The sequence below is a fragment of the Eleginops maclovinus genome, chromosome 1 (genome assembly GCF_036324505.1).
Source record: "Eleginops maclovinus isolate JMC-PN-2008 ecotype Puerto Natales chromosome 1, JC_Emac_rtc_rv5, whole genome shotgun sequence".
Taxonomy (NCBI): domain Eukaryota; kingdom Metazoa; phylum Chordata; class Actinopteri; order Perciformes; family Eleginopidae; genus Eleginops; species Eleginops maclovinus.
The window spans coordinates 18,824,641-18,845,548 of record NC_086349.1 but is presented as its reverse complement, the minus strand read 5'-3'; the positions used below and the strand labels follow the sequence as shown (position 1 = coordinate 18,845,548).

The 20,908-nt window shown below is 40.6% G+C and overlaps 3 protein-coding genes across 9 annotated transcripts; 2 read left to right on the top strand and 1 right to left on the bottom strand.

Annotated features, from left to right (window-relative positions):
- The first annotated feature begins 598 nt into the window (after positions 1-598).
- Positions 599-7,453, top strand: LOC134861865 (transcriptional regulator QRICH1-like). Of its 2 annotated transcripts, none has more exons than XM_063879437.1 (12): positions 599-807; positions 1,451-1,724; positions 1,814-1,903; positions 1,988-2,128; positions 2,242-3,000; positions 3,105-3,282; positions 3,384-3,538; positions 3,672-3,786; positions 4,069-4,177; positions 4,405-4,553; positions 4,649-4,739; positions 5,499-7,453. In XM_063879437.1, exons 2-12 carry the CDS (start codon positions 1,470-1,472, stop codon positions 5,683-5,685), a joined length of 2,229 nt encoding a protein of 742 aa, XP_063735507.1. In that variant the 5' UTR covers positions 599-807; positions 1,451-1,469; the 3' UTR covers positions 5,686-7,453. The 2 variants fall into 2 exon arrangements, with proteins under 2 accessions (XP_063735507.1, XP_063735516.1); XM_063879446.1 differs by having other exon boundaries at positions 608-807; positions 1,385-1,724.
- LOC134861879 (receptor-type tyrosine-protein phosphatase V-like) lies at positions 7,256-12,073 on the bottom strand. 5 transcript variants are annotated; one of them, XM_063879466.1, is made up of 11 exons: positions 11,932-12,073; positions 11,397-11,499; positions 10,907-11,006; positions 10,723-10,813; positions 10,551-10,627; positions 10,289-10,423; positions 9,744-9,866; positions 9,440-9,600; positions 8,840-8,975; positions 8,378-8,439; positions 7,256-8,248 (listed from the first exon to the last, which is right to left on the bottom strand). In XM_063879466.1, exons 2-11 carry the CDS (start codon positions 11,399-11,401, stop codon positions 8,014-8,016), a joined length of 1,125 nt encoding a protein of 374 aa, XP_063735536.1. In that variant the 5' UTR covers positions 11,402-11,499; positions 11,932-12,073; the 3' UTR covers positions 7,256-8,013. The 5 variants fall into 5 exon arrangements, with proteins under 5 accessions (XP_063735536.1, XP_063735563.1, XP_063735529.1 ...); XM_063879493.1 differs by having other exon boundaries at positions 7,256-8,185; positions 11,789-12,051; XM_063879459.1 differs by having other exon boundaries at positions 11,789-12,048.
- A 1,625-nt stretch (positions 12,074-13,698) lies between these two features.
- Positions 13,699-20,801, top strand: LOC134861907 (periphilin-1). Of its 2 annotated transcripts, XM_063879505.1 has the most exons (8): positions 13,699-13,904; positions 14,011-14,140; positions 15,615-15,695; positions 15,792-15,898; positions 16,041-16,240; positions 18,572-18,627; positions 19,301-19,459; positions 20,264-20,801. In XM_063879505.1, the coding sequence occupies exons 2-8, from the start codon at positions 14,102-14,104 to the stop codon at positions 20,444-20,446; spliced, it is 825 nt and encodes a 274-aa protein (XP_063735575.1). In that variant the 5' UTR covers positions 13,699-13,904; positions 14,011-14,101; the 3' UTR covers positions 20,447-20,801. The 2 variants fall into 2 exon arrangements, with proteins under 2 accessions (XP_063735575.1, XP_063735584.1); XM_063879514.1 differs by lacking the exon at positions 14,011-14,140 and having other exon boundaries at positions 13,718-13,904.
- Positions 20,802-20,908: the final 107 nt, after the last annotated feature.

Below are 20,908 nucleotides of genomic sequence, written 5' to 3'. Positions count from 1 at the left end.
AATAAATTAAATACTAAAGCAGATATGTGGTCCAAGTAGGAGTCTGTGTTGGAATCATCCGAATTATGTATATTGCCGAGTTGATTCGAACATACAAGAAATAGTTTGGTGCATTGGTGCCATATCATCACAAAACGAAAGGAAAATAAAGCTTTGCTCCAAAAAAATCAACAAACATAAATATTCATTAAAGGAAAATTACAACAGAATGTATAAAAATAAATCGAAAGCCAAATTAAAGACCTATGCAGTTTTCCGAAGGGGTATCTTTCTGCACAAGCTTACAAACGCAAAGCACGCTGAAATGTAATGCGTTGGAATTAACCCTGAACTGCCCAAGACTCACTTAGCACCAGGCAAATATTCAGCGCATCTCTTCGGGACTACCTTAAAACATTCAGAATCCGGTGAACCACTAGGAGCGTCTGTCTGGCATAACTGGGTTTTAAGGTGGACTGACATCTACCTGATCTCGAGAGCTACTTTGCCTGTGTGTGTCGCCTTTAACGGACTATGCTGCCTACACCAGTTATCGCGATATCATCTTGCGGAAACACCGCGATAGCTTGATACAGCTCCAAATCGCTTTCCGATTGGTCGGAAGGAACTGTTGTAAGATGGCGCCCTGTGAAATATGAGTGGTTAATAAAAAGAAACACTACAGCCAGCGATCTAACGAAAATAAAGAGAAACAAACAACAAAGCAGCCACAGGGGGACGTCAGTTAACGTGTCCCTGTAAGAACAGCGCAGCTTTTTGAGGAGAGATAAGCACGGGTGGGCGGTTCGAGCCTATTGAGGAAGAGAGGTAACGCGCCTGCTAATGTTAGCATGCTAGCTTTGGAGATAACATGGTGTTGGTGTAACGTTACAGACAGCAGACGTGCCCCAATGCCTACTGTTTTTGCAACACTTGCTACGGAGCTGTTGTGTTGTTGATTGTGCACATGTTGGCATTATTACAGAGCTGTGGCTGGATACGTTTTGCAAACAACACGCGGCTAGGTAGCCATGGCTGATCTAGTTTGTTGTGTAATAGCTTCAGCAGGATGCACGTAATTCTAAGTTCAATGCACAACTTTCATGTTTTCATAATGCAGCAGTTTCCTTCACTGCTTTTGAGTACTGCATAGGATTTGGAAAGTGGCCGCGCTTTTGTCCCTGCTCGCACAGTCAAATAGATTTAACCCTTTCGTATTACCCTCTGTCAGAGGTGCCACTGGGCAGTGATCTGTAGGCCTGTTTGTAAACACTGTAAAGTGTTAACTGCACAGCATCACCCGTTTATTGTTACATCAACACCTAAGCAGCTGTCTTCTTAATGTTCCAATGTATTTAAGTTGTAACAGCGTTATTTAATTCATGGTCATTCTGTTTTGATACAGATATAGAGCGTACCATAGCCTACAGCTGATTAAAAGCACTGCTTTCCTCCCATCCTGCCTATAAAGGAAGACACTCTCAGCAGTAATGAATAACTCCCTGGATGGTACAGGCTCTTATGAGGAGCTTGTGAGGCAAAAAGCTCGGAGCATCCCTCAGCATCGCATGAAGGAGTTCCTGGAGTCCTTGGCCAGCAAAGGCCCAGATGCCCTGCAAGAGTTCACCCAGCAAGGCGGAGATGCTACTACCACCACCACCACTATGGTCTACCAACAAGAGCCCAACTGCATATACACAGACAGCACAGAGGTGGCAGGGTCATTGTTGGAGCTGGCTTGTCCGGTAAATTCCTGCACTAAATGGACAAAAATCAATCTGTTCGCTATATCCATGGAACAAAGCTCCCTGACAATGATTGTTTTCTGATTCAGGTTCAAGTGCAGGTCCAGCCGCAGCAGCAACAGATACAGGAGTCTCAGCAGCAGTCTGTACAACAGAATACAGAGCAGCAGATTGTGCAGGTTGGTACTTTTTTTGTTGTGTTTATTACCCTGTTCCACTCAATCCTCGTTCCACTAAATTGTGTTTATTATCACTATTTTTAGGTGCAGATCCAGGGTCAGCAGCAAGGTCAGATGCTTGGCCAGGTCCTTCAAGTGCCGTCTGGCTCCCATCAACAGCTTCAAGGAGTCACCACTGCACAGCTGATTCAGCCTGGGGAACTCACAGAGGAGCAGCACCAACAGGTACACCAAAGCACACACACCCACACTCAGCACGATGAATCAATTTCAAATGTTGTCATTTGCCAGAGTTTGAATTTAGTTACCATGTATCATTTCTCTTTCCTTTTTTTAAGCTGCAAGCCCAGTTGGTAGCAGCCGTGGCAGGAGGACAACAGATCCAAATCCAGACCGTGGGTGCCCTCTCTCCCACGCAGCAGCAGGACAATGTTGAGAGGAGGGTACTCGGTACAACCGTTGCCACATCACAGGGAGCAGGTGTCCTTCAGCCAGCCAAGAAGCGCAAGGTCGACATGCCCATCACTGTGTCCTATGCCCTGCCTGGTCAGCAAGTAGCCACAGTCCTGGCTATTCCTCAAGGACAGGGACAGCAGCAAAGTTACGTGTCCCTGCGGCCAGACCTCCTAACTGTGGATAGCTCCCACCTTTACAGTGCTACAGGCACTATCACCAGTCCCACAGGTGAGACCTGGACAATCCCTGTTTATTCTGCTCCTGCTGGATCTGGAGGCCGTGAGCAGGTCACCCATATTGCCATCCCACAGGAAGCCTATGGAACAGTGCAGGTTTCCGGGGCAAACACTACGACAATGACAACAATGCCAACACAAGTTACGATTGAAAATGACAAGCTGAAAAGTCAGACAATTCAGGCCGTCTCCAGCATTACAAGCTCTGGGGGGATGGGAGGCCAGGAAGAAGTGGTGCACACACTGTCTGCAAACATGTTCCCTGCCCAGCTGATGAACGGAAACATCCACATCCCGGTGGCAGTACAGGGCTACTCCAACTCTACACAGTCCCTTATCTGGGATCCACAGCAGCAGGTGCTGCACACCCACGGGCTGTCGGGGCAGGACGGACAGCAGCTTCAGGTACTAAAACAGTTGTTATGCTGGACTACTTTGGCCAGATGCACATATTGACTTGTGTTGGTTGTGTGCATGAGGTAAGAGTGTTGGTGTGTTTGTCTCTGCAGGGTCATACAGTGGTAGCAGAGGTAGATGGCCAAGGCCAGCACCAGGTGCAGGTGCAGGAGCTGCTGCTGCCTGCAACACTGAAGCCAGAGGAGGGGCTGGAGGTGTGGCGGATATGGGCTCAGAGGAAAAACGCAGAGTTGGAAAAATCCGACACAAATAAACTGGCTCCAATTGGCCGTAAGTAATGTTTTTCGTTGTTGTTGTTGTTGCATGTGTGTGTATTGCCTTTATCCTTCGCCTGTAAATCCAATCACTGATTTGTGTATTTTGTGTTTTAGGACGCCAGGCACTGCGTTTCCAGGAGGACTTGGTGTCAAGTGCAGTAGCTGAGCTGTGCATGGGTCTCTCCTGCATGACAACAGAGGCTCGGGGGCTGGAAGAAGAGACTTATGAGGCGGATGTTCTCTACTATGTATTTCTGTGCATACAAAAGGTAAGTTCACTGTGCACACAATCACACGCGTACACACTCTTCCATTTAATATCCACTTCATATTTGTTGGTTCTTAGTTTAATGGAGTAACACTGTTTGACCAAATCTTTTTTTCTCCCTTTTCTCCCTGCAGTATCTGTTTGATAATGGCCGTGTGGACGACGTTTTCTCAGATCAGTATTACACGCGCTTCGCTCACAGTCTGCACCAGATCTTAGAGCCTTGGAGGACGTCTATTCATCCGCTAGGTGAGAACAAAAAGTGTTATCTACATTTTTCCTGGAATTATAATGCATCTTTTTCGGTAATCAACTTAATGACATATAAAGTTATATTATCTCAGACTCAAAACACAAACCTACCGTGTTAGGGGGGTCGCCAATTAAAGTATTTCTATTTAAGGAGTCAGTCTTTGATGTTTTTTTTGCAGAAAACATTCACCAAGAAGTCTAATGCTTTTCTAAATGAAATTCTAATATTCGATAATTTCTTGGCAGGTCCTTTATAATCTTATCTTTACCTCCTGCCAGGTTACATTATCCCCAGTCATGTGACAGAGGAGATGCTGTGGGAATGTAAACAGCTTGGAGCTCATTCTCCCTCGACGTTGCTCACAACTCTAATGTTCTTTAACACCAAGTAAGTGAACTTCCATGCTCACACATTAATCGTACTGTTGAATTGAAATCCAGTGATATTGTTCATTACATACCTCTGAACAATAGAGCAAACGTTCAAGACAATCATTCTCAATCTACATTGCAAAATCCAAATCTACACAAGACACCTGTATTTAATTCCGTACACTTAAGGATTAACACACACTGACCAAATTAGTTAATGTGTATACTTTATATCTTCTCCAGGTATTTTCACCTAAGGACGGTGGAGCAGCATCTAAAAGTGGCCTTTTCTAAGGTGCTGAGACACACCAGGAAAAGTCCCAACAACCCCAAAGACAAGAGCACCAGCATCCGATACCTAAAGTCAACAGAGCGGTTCATAGGACAGAAAGGTACGTTTTCACAAGATAGAATTTGAGCTCGGAGTTAACACTATGTTAGGATGTACTACATTTTTTATTTTGCTTTTGTATTTTTCTCTGTTCAGTCACAGATGACATGTACTCGGAGCAGCTGGAGGACCCAGAGAACCCACTGCGATGCCCCATCAAGCTCTACGATTTCTACCTCTTCAAATGGTAAATGTATAAAAGTGTTTGTCAGTAAATGTAACTGTAAATGTTGTGTTTGGAGGTGTAAATGTGTTTTTATGTAATGAAATATGAATCCAACATTTCATGGCTTGTTCAAGAAAACAGTTAAGAGCTGCCAGCTAGTGTTTTCACCCAAAATTAAAGTTATTAATCTACAATGAAAGCCAGAGTTTCTGCTGCTAAATGTTATATTTGTTATTGACATGGGTTTTGAAGTACACGTTGCCCTCAAGAGTTCAAGTGGCTAAGACTGTGAAAACCTTGTTGCTAGGCAACTGACAGAAACATGGATGTTTTATAATAACTTATTTTTTCTCCCACCGTGAATGATTTTTTAATGTTTTCTGCCTCTCAACAATTTGCAGATGAATAAGCAAACAAACTTCTCTGGCTTTAGCTGTCTATTATCTTCCCCTCGTCTTAACAGACAGAAAAAGCTCAAAGTTTATCAATAATCGGAACAATGCGTAGAAGGTTTAACAGGTATTTTGATTAATGATTGCAGTAATGCCCGCCATTCATGATTTATGTTTTTCACATCATTGTATATATTTTATATAACAAAATAACTGTTAGTTGCAGCCCTGATGGCAATAGGACGAACGCATCAGTCTACAACACTACAAGATAAAAAACAACCTCTCTATTTAATTAATTGAACATTGGGCAGAGACAGGCTTAAACTGCAACCCTGAAATCTGATATATAAATGTGCTCATGCTCTGTTCCCTGTGTCTCTGTCAGTCCGCAGAGTGCTAAAGGTCGCAACGACACCTTCTACCTGACTCCTGAGCCCGTGGTGGCTCCCAACAGCCCCATCTGGTACTCTACTCAACCGATCCCAAAAGAACAGCTGGAGCAGATGCTGGCACGCATCACTGTCATTCGGGAAATCCAGGAAGCCATTAACTTGTCTGAGAGCGTGCACTAGTTGGAGCAGAGACTTGCAAAAGGACTAGACTATTTCCTTTCTCGTCACCCAGCCTTTGACTGCTCATCATCAGTAGTTCTCTACTCTCACACCCTCCTGTGGTCTTAAGGGATGGCATGTACAGTGCTCAGCGTAAATGAATACAACCCCTTTGAAAAGTAACTCGATGAACACAAAAACTATTTTCAAAATTTTGACAAGACCAAGTTTAATATAACATCTGTTTAACTATATATATATATAACTTAGATTACACATTTTTCAGTTTTACTCAAATAAGTGCGATGCGAAAAAGAGTACACCCCACAACAAAAACTACTTCATCTAGTACTTTGTTTGGACTCCATGATTTTTAATGACAGCACCAAGTCTTCTAGGCATGGAATGAAGAAGATGGAAACATTTTGCTACATCAATCTTTTTCCATTCTTCAAGAATGACCTCTTTTAGAGACTAGAGACTTTGTGGGGTGTACTCATTTTTGCCCTTATTTGAGTAAAACCAGAAAATGTGTTAAGTGATATTATTAACCTTACTTTCATGTTATAAGTTCAACAGATGTTATATAAAACTTAATCTTGTCAACATTTTGGAAAATGTTTTTGGGTTCATTGAGATCTTGTTTAAAATGTTACTTTTCGAAGGGGGTGTACTCATTTACGCTGTGCACTGTATATGTTTATATTCCTATGTGTCAGTGTATCATACGTTCACGGACTGTACATACAACTTGCTTGTCTTATTGAGGCAATCTCTCGACACCACATTTTCCTTCTGTTTGGCCAAAGGATGTAGTGTCCAATTTTTTAATTGGACCTTAACTCTAATTTAAATAGTATTTTAAATGTTGGCTCTTCTTTTCTTTTTTTTAAAGATATTTTTGGGGGGCTTTTTGCCTTAAGTTGGATAGGACAGTGGAGAGTGACAGGAAAGTGGGAGAGAGAGTTGGCGTGGGATCCGGAAAAGACCACGGGTCGGGAATCGAACCCGGGTCGCCGGCGTACGGTGCAGGTGCCCCAGCCAGTTGCGCCACGGCCGGGGCCACTGTTGGCTGGAATTGTTATTCCCCATTTTATTTGAATCTGTAATATATTTTCTATATGTTTTCACTGGGGTTGGCCTACGCTATGCTGCTTTTCATTGAAACCCCGCTTTGTTGCTCTTCTTTCACTCATTTGCCTTTGTCACTGTTCAGTGTCCCAGTGAATACCTCAGTGGTATTAGGACTGCATTAAGTAGCCAAACTTAGGCAAAAAGCAAATGTTTAAGTTGTGTGAATAATCCCTTGGTTTTGTATTTCACTCGTCTGTCTTGAGCTCAGTTCACAACACACGCAAACACGGCGAACTCTGAAGATCACTCGCTTGTTCGTGATTGTTTCATGTTGTTGGACTAGCTCAGGAGCATTGAATCACTTAAGCAAACAGACTTTATTGCAATACAGTGTCGACACTTGCCCTGCAGCTACTAGCACTTGCCACACGGTGGAGACGTAGCAGAGGAAGGGTGAAGGATCTGCCTTTCTCTCTCCTGTCCACCACAAACCCCAAAACTCACCCGAGGAGGGATCTATTGTATCATACATGTTTATTACACGACAAATGAAAGACTCTTAAAAAAAAATAAAAAAATAGAGGGTTAGCCCTTTTATGTTATATAATGTATAATACTCATATCTCCTTCATGTACTGTAATGGGTTTCAGTCATCTAAGGAGAATGACAGTGCCTGTGTGTTTTTGAAACATGACCGTTTTTGTACAGCCACTATACCATGTGTCTGCCTTTCTAGCAAGTCTGCTATACATTATGCACATGCATTCTTGAGTACTTTAGTGTGTGATTATGAAATAATACACAATGATTTCAGAAGAGGAAACTAAATAAAGTAATCCTGCAGCATCACTTTATCAATAATGGGAGCAAAGATGTAAAACAGTGAATTGTGCAGCTAGCTGTACACAGTAATCACCCTGAGGAACTCACTGTATGCACAGGGAGCAGCTTGATCATTGTCCTCTTGTATTCTCGTGAATCTCTCAGTAAGTCATTCACAGAACAGGTTTGACCTGTCTGGCATGTTACGTCCTTAACTTTTCCTTCTGGTAGCGAAAAAAAACTGCTGGGTCTGTGGTTTCTTTACCAGCATATATTTGCACGTTGTCAGGCCGGTTTGCCACCTGCAGGGCTTGTCGTCACAAGCACACCAAGCATTATTTCTGCTGTCTAATTCCTTCTGAGGAGCCATGTGAGGGCATGCATACAGCTGTTGTTTGTTTTAACCCTGAGTCTTGCTGGTGTTTGTACTATCAGGTGTACAGTTTGTGAGTTCAGGAGGCGTTTGAGCCTGGATTGAAGGGTGACGAGGAAGGCAGTAACCTCCTCAGTAGGTTCCCAGGGTTCAAGATCTGCTGTATTGCGCTCTGTGGTTGGTCTGATGGAGCTGTCTGTCGATGATGGCGATGTCTCCTCCTCTCTCCGCTGCTCCCCCATCCTGAGGAGCTGAGGGGTTGATTTTGAATGTGTTGGTTAATATTTGAACTGGCTCCCTGAATTTGTGGCCTGCTGGGGAAGTAAAGAACCATAATTAAAATGTCATCTTACATTACAATGACTAATTATACGCTGCCTGTACCGAAATTTGATTTGGCTGGTGTGTTGGTGCCCATAGGGAGATTATTTCTGTATTCTCACCGTGCTGAACTCCCTCCACTGAGCCAGTGCAGCAGACACTGATGAACAAATATGTACTGCTCCTGAGTTCACACAAAGGAATGAACAGGTAATGAGAAACTCGTGGTGAGAACGAGACAGTACAGCACACACTGTTAATGAGAACTGTGATGACAGATTTATGAGAGACTTGATAGGAAAGTAATGGGACAAGTGTGAACATGACAGGTGTGCATTTAAACACATCCAAAACTAGTGCCTAAAAAGGAAGATGGTGCTTTTAACAGGATATTAAGTACATTTAATTTTAAAAATAAGCTTTAACTATCTGCATAACGTAAATCCCTTTGTGATACTTTGAATGTTGCTGCTAATGCTTTGGTACTTTTACTTGAATTACATTTTAAGCTTTGTTGCTGCTACTTTTACCTAAAAAATAATATTTATTTTAACACTGCATGTGATTATCACGACTGCACCGACCTGATTTTGGACCATCCACATTCGATGTAGCCGCAGGTCCTCAACAGCAGCCCGGACATCAGGTTTGATGCCCCTCGCACACAGCTGCATCAGCCACAACAGCGTCACAAATGTCCCTGAACGCCCGACACCTGCACTGAAAAACAAAAACACAGGATTTAACTTAGACATCATCTTAGATCCATCTTATTAATATGGATGGCCAGTTTTAAATACAAATGTCAAGGCTATTTTTGGCATTGAACAACAAGGACAAAGATCTAACCTGAATGATTTTTGACTCAGTTTAGGATTACATTTAAAATCATGTGTTGACAATATTGCACTTAATAATGAAAAATGGCACACAAACAGAACCACACACTCGTTTTCTCTTTAAACTTCTCAAAACACTTTCAATGCAAATGAAATAAATTTTGCATATTCAGCATTTTTTCAGTTTATCAGTTCACTATTAACTTTTTCTTGTAAACCTAAAACATAATCCACTTTATATATAATCCATTACAGCCAACCCTGGTTATTGAAAAACCTCTTGAGTTTTAAAAGAAGTAAGTCATAAGTTTCCTGAAGCAGAGGGTGATGGACTGGAGGTCACACCTGCAGTGCACTACGGCGGGTCCCAGGCGTGGAATCGCTTCCAATTTCTGCCGCACATGCTCAGTGAAGGCACAGAGTGAGGATGAGTCTTTAGGGACGCCCCGGTCCGGCCAGGCAGGGTAGTAGTAGTGTGTGATTAACCTGTCTGTTGGACAATCTCTCTGAAACACAAACACTTTCCTTCAACCCAAACACAAAGGCTACTTCTCCTTTGATTGATCACTGGTGCGGTCAGTGCACAAAGACGTCAACAGCAGCACTTTAAAAGGTACCAAAGGGGATGATGGATGTTTCTTTTGCTCACCTGTCTGAGGTTAATGGTTGTGACAAAATAATCTAGACCCTGTTTGCGGGTCACTGTGGTCACTTGGATCAGTCCATAATAAACTGTCCCTCGATCCAGAGGCCAATACTTATCACACAGCACCTGCACACATAAAGGTCATTTCAAACCACTCATTCAACAAGGTCATTTTTTAAAAGACTCAAATCGTTTTTATGTTTTGGGAAACTTGCTTATTATTTTTTAAACCAGCCTACTAGCAACCACAAATAAAACCAAGATGAATTGTTTTGGAGCGAAAACGGTTAGCTGGGTCTTTATGCTAAGCTAACTAAGATAACTACATCCTGGCTGTAGCTTCATATATTAGCATGGGCTATAGACAATTCCTTTGAAATAAGGAATATATATTTTATAAGAGGAGTCAGCTGTTATTCATATGATACTGTCACACACACACACACACACACACACACACACACACACACACACACACACACACACACACACACACACACACACACACACACACACACACACGCACACGCAGAAATGGTCTTTCTCACTATGTCCTTGTGTTTCAGAGCTGTCACCATGACGATTATCCTGACGTTCTGCTCCCACACCATCCTCCAGAAGTCAGCCATGGTGTTGTTCAAAGGACCCTGGGTGCAGATAAAGTCTCTTTCTGATCCACCTCCCTGAATAAAGACACACATGCATTAACAGATGCAGACAGATGTAGAGGCAGACCTACAGACAGACACAGAGGAGGTAAAGCAGGAGGACAGCGTAATGAAAATGGCAGAGGAGTGAACGGGTTCTTACAGGGACAAAGTTTGCGTTGATGTAGTCAGTGTGTGGTTGGAAATTTTGGACTGACAGCCTCACGCGACAGTGGTCATCTATAACCAGATGGCGAACAGAAGAAAACAAAATAAGAGTCTAACACATGCACAACTGCTGCTATCTGTTTTGGTATGATAGGTTACACACTTACATGGCAATATGTAGGGGTATCTGTTCTTTTCTCTGTTTGCCTCCAAATCCCCTGCTGTAATGGGAAGGTCTTTGCCAACTAAATCAAGCTCCTTGAAAACACAAGGACATCAGAACATATGACAAGTACTAGCTTTACAAATCAGAAATCTGATGCAAGTTCAATTTTAAAAGTCACTAGTTACCTCAAACTCATGTTTAAAGCCTTTGTTGTCATTGGCTGCATGTGCCTGGCATCGCAAACGAAACTCCTGCGCTATTTGCGCTCTTGAGAAAGTTTGCACCCTGGGAAATATAATTGTCTGACATTAAAGCATTTTAAGGGCATTGATGGACAAGAACAAGTCAGAACAATAAGTATGAACAAGTCTGGTGTTATTTTTGTGTTTCCAAAAAAACATTCATGTTGTCAAACCTAAAGTTGTTGAAGTAAACGGCATAGATAAATGAGTGCACCTAATACAACTAAGTGTAGAAGTATGATCTGTTTTTTTAAAGACATCTTTAGCAATAAGCTCAAGGCTGAATGACAAACTTGCATAATGTTAGTTTTGGTCTATTCGTGGGAATGTTGACAATGTTGTAAACAATAGCTAACAAGTCCAGCCTGTGAGAAAACTATCAGCCATACACTCCAAGCTGTTTTAAAGTTCCAACAAGAAATTGTGTCCTTACCTCATCTTGCTGTCAAACTCTTACTTTCATTAGAAATGTAGCTGGACCTCAAGTGCTGAAAGGTCCCAGTGTGATTTCAGTGTTCATAGAAAGATACCCATTTCTGTAAATTAAAGTAAAATCAATAAATGAAATGGAAATGTATAAAGCAAACTGAAACTGAATAGCTCAGAACATTGTGTCGACCTCTTGTTTACCCCTCCCCCTTTATGTTAAATATTTTCCTCCTGAACAGAGTTATGTGAAAACAGGAAAACAAACAGCAGCTGTAACCCACATGTAATGAAGTTAGGTGCCTTCAAAGATGTATATGCATTCATGATTAACGCATGTCGCTATGATCCACTTTCTTTATATTGAATCAAAACAAGAAAGGTAGTAGGAAGGCATACCTGACAAGCACAACTCAGTATTCCCACGGAACAATTAGTAAAACTGACCCAACAAGATAGAAAACCTGCTCCAACAAGTCCTCAACACGGAAGGAGGACAAAACACAGTTCCAACAGCTTCAGTATGAATGTTTCAGGATTACCTTTCCAAAGGGGCCTGTTAAAGAGTTTAAACCTGGAGAGAAAGAAGACAGGACTACACTGCTCCAAGTCATCTTAAGGTAGTCTGGTTTTAATAATACTCAACCCCTCTCCCTCTTTCTCCCTCAGGGCAGAGGAGGAGGACGTTGGGTGGAGAAAGTGGGTGGAGAGAGAAACACTACCCTTCTGGGAGGGGTGACAGTACATGATGGCATTAGCTACTCTTAACATGCCATTCATCGCGCTAACAAAATGTGAAGTTACTGTAACTGAGACTCTGTGAAAATTAAACACATTTTGTGGATCTTTATGTCTTGGTTAACACATACACAGCTGACACAATGCATCAGTCTGTTATCATACACAACATGTGTTAAATTGGCACAAAGCTATAAATGAAATCATATCTTTTCATTCTCTAGATTATCAGCACTTGATGGTATAAAGGCCAGAATACCTGCCTTGGCTATTAGCAAGGACATGATGACGATACGTTACAGTGCCTTATTGTATTTTCAATTTATTGGAGTGTTTTTTTAATCATCAAACAAAGGCAGCAAGTATCAGTATGCAAGTTATACTTGAGAACATTTAACATGTAGTCTCATAATGTATTATTTCTTATAATATGGTAATTCAAGGGCAAGTTGTCAAGCTTGTGACAGGATAATAATTCTGAAAAAGATTTTACTATTGCAGGAGGAGTGTCTCATTAGTTCAGGTGAGACACACACACACACACACACACACACACACACACACACACACACACACACACACACACACACACACACACACACACACACACACACACACACACACACACACACACACACACACACACACAAACAGATGTCTTGGCTCATGTTCTGATACAATAGTTGTTTTTATAATTTAGGTCTATTCATATTTGTACAATAAGCCACTAAATAATTTACATTAGTTTCCCAAATTGGGGTCTGGGGACACTAGGATGTCCTTGAAGAAAACAGACTAATAACAATCAGTTTTATAATTCATTACAGTTTCATGTCCAGGAGGCTGAGTTATGGAAGAATTATAATGTGAACTGTTTGACGTTTGCCTACAAGTACTGCACAATTTTGAGGTACTTGTACTTCACCTAAGTATTTTCATTTCATGATACTTTATACTTCTACTCCATTATATTTTCAGAAGCCGATATTGTACTTTTTACTTCACTGCATTTATTTGACAGCTTTAGTTTGTAGTTAATTTTCTGCGGAAGAGGATTAGGGCCACATGAAAAATAATTCTGACTTTTTTTCACACCCCCCAAACAAATATTTTTTTTAGTTCTGAGATCAAAGTCAGAATTCTGACTTTGATCTCAGAATTTTGACTTTAATCTGATTTTTTCCTCAGACCAATTTTTTATGGTTCAGAACCCCTTCAGATTAGTTTTAGATAAATATTATACTATATTACTATACTACTACTACTACTACTACTACTACTACTACTACTACTACTACTACTACTACTTCCTCTACAACTTCCTCTACTACTACTACTATAACATCTAAATCATTATATCATATCATATCATTTAAGGACTTTTACTTTCAACAGAGTTGTTTTACCATTTAGAATTGCTTCTTTCACTTCTTCAAAGTCTGAGTACTATGTTTTAACTTCAGTTCCAGCAAACTGTTTACTCCCACTTGCCCTCAAAGTGCGCCATCATTTGGTCAAACCACATTTGTGCATGTTCACGCACAGCCTGAGTGTGAAACACAGGTGCACACAGGTGGGACAGCAAAACTGCGCCTGCGTATGCTCAGGAGAAACGCTTGATTCCATTTTCGTTTGTGATTATACTTTTATGACAGCAGTCTGGATCTGATTGGTGGCTGGAGTTAAAGGAAGTAAAACACATGTTGCGTGACTTTCCAGCGGAAGCCAGAGAAACTGCAGCACGTTTGACAACAATGTGAGCTTATTCAACTACAAGGTAAAGTTTTCCAACTTGTCAACAAGGTGACTGATAAAGCTCGAAGAGAAAGGAAAATGTAAATATTGAACTTTCTAGATGTAACGAAGAGATCTGTATGTGATAGGGCAGACACGCTTCCTGGTTTGTCGGACTTTCTACAGAGAAATACAATCGGCGTGTAATTACAAAAAAAACCAAGCTGCAGACTGACAGAAATGGATAATGCACGACCACAGGACACACAGCAGAGCAAGGTAAAACACAGTTTCCTCAAGTTCCTCATGTGCTCGCAGACTGGACGCGGCCGGTCAACCCCCATTACCAAAATAAATCTACTTTCACTTTCAATAAACCAAAAATAAAGCTCATGAGCTAAATCATTTCAACTTTCATTTGACTACAATTGCATTCACTGCGAACTGCACATGACAAAGTGTGATTATATGTGTGGTTTAGGAACACATTACTCTCCTGATACTTGTTTTACAATAGGCAGCTGAAAGTATGTTTATATTGCAAGAAATCTGCAATAAAATGTCCCAGCATAAATCTTTTTGTTGAATAATCTGCACATTATTTGAGTCAATATCACTATGAAGTGCCTTTGGTGTCCTCATCAGAATCACTGAGTCATCATGAAAATGAAGCAGAATAATGAAACTCTGAGGTCTTATTATAAATGGCCAAACATTTACACACAGTACAATGTGTTTCCTTCATTTTATACCATTTTCTTCGTTGGATGTATGTGATTTTGGCATGTCCCACACACTGCTCTGCTAACTGCAGTGTGTGTAATAAGTGTTTAAATGAGACTAAATTAAAAATAAATGATATAGTTTTATTGTCCACAACAAGTTATTCGATCAAATGAGTCATTTTGATCCTTTATATTCTACTTTCATAATCATATTGAACATTTTGCATGTGTCCCTGTAATTGCTGTCCAACTTGTCATTATGGGGTAACTGCCCCTGGTGTCTTCAGTGACATTACTACCATCATGTTGTCTTTATTCAATGGAGGCTGAAACATTGGGTAGTTGCAGAGTAATATTTACACTTATATCTCGTAATTTTCATCATATTATGTGTGTAGTCGGATGTTGCCAAGCTTAACATGTCCACTCTGTCATAGTGAAATATCAGTTAATATAAAAACCTTTCAGAAATTCCAAATATATTTGTAAAACAGTACACAGTCACCTTGCTAACTGAATAATGTAGCTAACTGAAGGTCCACCATGTGCTCAGCAAATGCTAACATTAGCCAAAATGTCCACCCTGTCATTGTCCACGGGTAAAAACTGTTGGAGCTTGACCAACATGCATTTCTAACAGCATAACATCTACTTAATAAAATGAATATGAAGTTCAATGGAAAATCTCAGCTTTTTTTGGGGAAATGGGTCAGTCTCGAAGGCAACTTAGGGTGATATTGATCCATTTATTAGTTCTTCAATCTGTGAAATATATCTAAAGAAGTGTGATAAATTTCCATCATGACATCCTACAGACCAAACCCTAATTATATTCACATAAGATAACAAATTCTCACATTATAGAGGCAAAAACATTCGATCATTTTTCGTAAAAATGATAAATACATTACCAAAAATAGTTACTAATTATTTTTCTAATTACTTAATTTTTTCAACTCTAGTAATACTCAGTACAAGCTGTAATGCAACACCATAATAACTATGATTAACATGTTTTATTTCCTCAGGGCTCCATGTTGCGACAAAGGGAACACAGTGATGAGTCTACCGACAAGAGGCCTTCTAATGGCTCTGCTTCTCCTTCTCTGGTACATTCTGTTCTCAGATGTCATGTCTCAAAATAACCCTTTATGAACCGTTTTAGTTCGATGGTGTGATACATTATTACACATTTGTGTAAACAGGATAAGAAGAAGCTGATCAGAAGAGTGAGGAGTCCATCCAGACCGAGGGCATGGCTATGTAATTCTTACAAACCAAACCAACAATTTGGAAGGAGATTCCAAAGACGGTAAGAATGACGGCTTGAGTACAGCAAGTTTGTATATTGTCTTCCTCCCAAACATTCATTTTTTACAAAGTAAAGAGATTGAGGGTGATGCTAGCTACACTGAAAGTGTGTTTTCCCCTCTCAATTTATGCAATTTTCTAAGGGATGACCACTCCTTCTACAAACCTGGCTTTGCAAACCCAAAGTACCACTACTTTAATCACCGAGGTAACTCCCAACGGAGAGATAATTTCCATCCTAAACTTCACCACGTCTCACCGAGGGACAGGGAACGGGAGGATAAGGAGCGGTATGATCTGAGAGAAAGCCCTGATGGCGGTTCTCCATCAAAACAAAGCAATTGTAAGTTCATGCAGCAAACGTGGAAAAACAACATTAATACGCCAATTATACAATGTTCCCTATTGGAGCAAAATATATATTTTTGGTGGTTTGGATTATACTCTTTAGTGAAAAGTAAATATAATTAAATAATTAGGACAATTAAAGTAAATATTGATTCTACAATATACAATCACAGTTTAGACATTGCAGAGGTTTCACTTTCCCTGTTACAATATCAAATCTCCCCTGTGCACCAAGTGAGGTCTATAAAGAAATGGTTTTCAGAGAGGGTTGAGGAAGAACTGAAAGCCGTCCCTACTATCGAACGTCTCTGGCAGTGGATATGATGGCCTCAGCTATTCTTTTATAAAACTTGTAGCTTGTAATGACGATGGCCTCATTGACCCTGAGTCAGGATGTCAATGCAAGACATGGACTTGATAGAACACACATCGACAGGCAACTGGGATTTTACAGGTCAGGGTTTTCACAGATATTTCATTTGCAGAAGGGAATAATTAAAATACAATTATAAGAACTGCTATTCTACAGCTTTTGTATTTCAAAGATATGATTCCAAGTGGTGTTGGGCAATGTGTGAGGCTACAATACTTTATTACAGATGAAAGGTCAAACCAGGCGATTGCTCATTTGCACAGATTGCCCAGATTGTGTACTTTGACCTGGAAGCTGAAGAACGTCTCACTGAGCCACAAATGTCTTGTTGTTTGTTGTTGTCCATCAACATTTAGCCTTTTAAGGATTTTGCATGATCCCTAATGCAAAGGAATCGCCATGTAAGGCTCCATTTACACTCAGCATGACAGAAAATTACCAAATTTCCCAAAATGTGAAACTATTCTAATTCAGTTACTACTAAACTTAGTGTCCATGTTTTGGGAGTAAGATGTTGATGTTAATTTTCAGCTTTACCATATAAAGCACTGTATACAGTATATCCTAAATATAAACAGATATTTAAATCCTGTAAATGAACATAAGTGGATGCCCTGCCTCTCTCACACACACACACACACACACATACACACACACACACACACACACACACACACACACACACACACACACACACACACACACACACACACACACACACACACACACACACACACACACACACACACACACACACACACACACAGGTATAGTGACTACACAATAGCAGAAGCACATACATATAACACAGTTCAAAACACTCACATACACACTTAAACAAATAACCCCCTAAACAAGAAAACGACAAAACATTTTGAAAATGGTTGTTATTGCCATATCCTGTACATGCGTATACGCTATATTTAAAAATGCACTTCACAAGCTGTACAGTAGCACTGTGCACTTTATTTAATGACCATCAGGTGGCAGTATAAGCAAGCAGAGGCACACAAATGCACATTTCCATGGACACTTTGCATTACAAATATTTTGAGGGCATTTGCTCATCGTGGTATGTGTTGGTTGGTAGGTAGTCACAGTGATAGCAACAAACCACTGTTACATAATGCTGACTAAAAAGAAGCTTTTCCTGTTCTCAATAGATAGATTATGTTGTGATGTGATGTGATGTAGTAGTCCATGCTTTATTTATTATATGTCCCAGGATGTAAACTGTGTAATTTATTCATAGGTAGGTTTGTTAGATACTTGAGAATTACTACTTGACTCATTTGTCAGTGGGAGTCTGGAAGTAAACAGGAGGGGCTCAGCATTTGTTACAACCATGTTCCCTTGGATTTAACACAAACTGTGAATGTTTTTGTTGATCTTGTCATCATTGCAAAGTGGTACGCTGTGTTGTTTTTAAGAACTGAGCTGTTGGTACTGTATGTTTTTATCTTTTCTTGCACCCAGGCACTGTATCTGTGCGCACACTGCAGCACTGTGGAGGTGTGTGTTTGTGTATGTGTGAGTGTGGAACAGGTTTTTTGTGTGCCTGAGTGATGGTGCGATGATGGTGACTCATCGCTGATTTGTGTGTATGAGAGCGAGAGAGGGAGAGACTAGCCAGCAGTATGTAATGAGCCATAACAAAACTATTTCTTCACATAGGAATACTGCATTCCAATAATTTAACATTTCCTAATATCAGCAGGTTTTGCTTATAGATGTATCGATTGTTAGACCATGATGCTTCACAACCAAACAAAAACATCACACAGGAGGCTGGAGGGAAAGACGAATACGAAGGCTTTAACTATCAATGGTGGTCTAAAGATACACATATAGATGCTGTAGGGGCTTATAGACATAGGTATCAGTAAAAGAAGGTCGCTTCTCCTTTCACATGCTGTGTTGTTGTGTTGACCCTGTGGTTTGTCTGTTTTCCAGCAAGCAGACCTTTCTTACCCAGATCCACCTCCAGCAGGGACAAGGACATGCAGTTTGTAAGTTCACAAGCAGAAAATAAATCTGCTCTGGTTTTCCCTTCACTGGTTTACCATTTTGCAAAAGAGTAGTTGTGGAGCCCATTTTTAAAATACAAATGTAATGTAGTGCCGCACAGTGTTATTGTGATATGATGTATTGGAGATTTTTATCTTCATTTAAAAAATACGTATTTGTTGAAAGTGATTTTCTGTCATGTGACGTGAACAATCTGATGAGAAAAAAAGGGCTGCAACTTGTGATCTTTTTCATTATTGATTAGTCTGCTGATTTATTTATTTGGTCCTCTTTTAGCTTAAGGCCAGTCTCCCAGAGAAAATACTTGACTTTTTCTAATGTCTTGTTTTTGTCAAAAGATATTCAGTTTAAAATACCATTAAAAAGTGTCGTGGGTACACCATTTATTTAGTTATTCCTGATCATCAGATAGCCACATTAATAAATCATTCACTTGCTTAAGATGAGCTCATTTACATCTTTTACTTTTGACTACATATGCAGTCAGAACAAAGTGTGCATTTATAATAACTTGTGTTACAAGTCACCATGTGGAACTTCACTTTAGTCATCTTGTGGCCATTAGCGGCTCAGTCATCGTCACTTTATCATGATGTTTTTTGGCCAGCTGTCCGATTACTATGATCCAAGTCCTGTCTCGTTTGTCTGCTTCAGGTTTATCAGAGCGAAAGGAGCCAAAGCCAAGAGAGAGATCACAAGGGGAGTAAAAGCAAAGAAAGAGAACGCAGCAGAGAGAGGGAGCTCCCTTCGACTGCGAGCCAGGCGGCCACACGAGACAGAGCCATCCAACAGAAGAGGAGGGAGATAGATGAGGTAGAGGAGTGTCATTTCACAAATACACACATTGGAAGAAGGATTTTAAACAGATAAAGGAAGAGGGGAGATAAGAGAAGCTGGGATTGATTAAAGAGAGTGACAGAAAAAAGATGTTCGAAGCCGGCGGGAGACAAGACAAGATTTGTTTCCTGTAGTCCAAGCATTCATTTGTAATGTTATTATTGTCTTCACTTCACTGAGAACTGCAAAGAAGGTGTTCTCATTGTTATTGTTTGACTTGATTTATGGTGTTTTTGTTTTCTAATTGAGCAAAAACACAAAATGAGTCTGTGTTATATTGTCTCACCTGAAACATAGGAGACTCCGACACGTGCCTTTATGCTGTCCTCAATGCGACAGGCATCACATAATGCTCTGCTCACTGGTGTGTGTGTGTGTGTGTATGTGTGTGTATGTGTGTGTGCGTGTGTGTGTGTGTGTGTGTGTGTGCGTGTGTGTGTGATTCCACCCACTTGATGGAAAAGATAGTCTCTTGCTTTTCACATCTCCATGGTTGCAGGATTATAGAGGTATGCGAGAAAGCTGGTCAGGCAACAGGTAGCCGATGCGAACATTTCCACAAAGCTCAGCCTACAGGCACACACGATTCTTTGACCGTTTTTGCAGATTGTTAATGTATTCAGTGGTGATTGGAGATGCATGACAAGACTTCTCACTTTGCTCATTTGTTGTGCTCTCTTCCTTCCGCTCCAACACTTTGTCACTCTTCACCCGTTTATCTCATTTACCCCAAAAACATGAATGTGTGTGTGTGTGTGTGTGTGTGTGTGTGTCTTGCAGGTGTATTATCAGGAATGTGAAATGTTTGGCCTCGTGGCAAAGATGCTGATAGCCAAGGATCAGACCCTGGAGCAGCCCATCCAGTCCGCGCTGCAGGAGAACCTCAGGGACATCGGCAAGCGGTGTGTGGAGGGCATGGAGAAATTTATCGAGGAGTACGACTCCAGGGAGCTGTCTCACTAATAAGAGTCACAGCCTCCCTAGCATTGATCCTAGTGCTGACAACACTTTTTTTCATGTGATTGAACACTGCCTTTGTGTTGTTGTTTGCTAGCAGAACTTTAATATGTTTGTACATTGTTGTATGCTGTCTGGACAAAGTCCCCCTTCTGTGCTCAGCAGCACTGGTAAAAAAAAGAAAGAAAGTAAACTGTGATAATAATTTGGAGGTTTGATGATTATAATGAAAGAATACACTGGTTGTATCACTTCAAGTGTGCTTATGAACAAGTCAAAACATGTATTTTGATATATTTAACTTAGCTTTTCAAAATGTTTAATTGTATTCACAGGATAATAAACGTGTAGTTTGAAAATACTTTCAGTGATTTATTCATGCCAATATGTGAAACACGATATCAATTCATAATAGGAAATACATAAAGGGGTCAGAAAGTGAGTTGGTAAATAACAAGAAATTGCAGC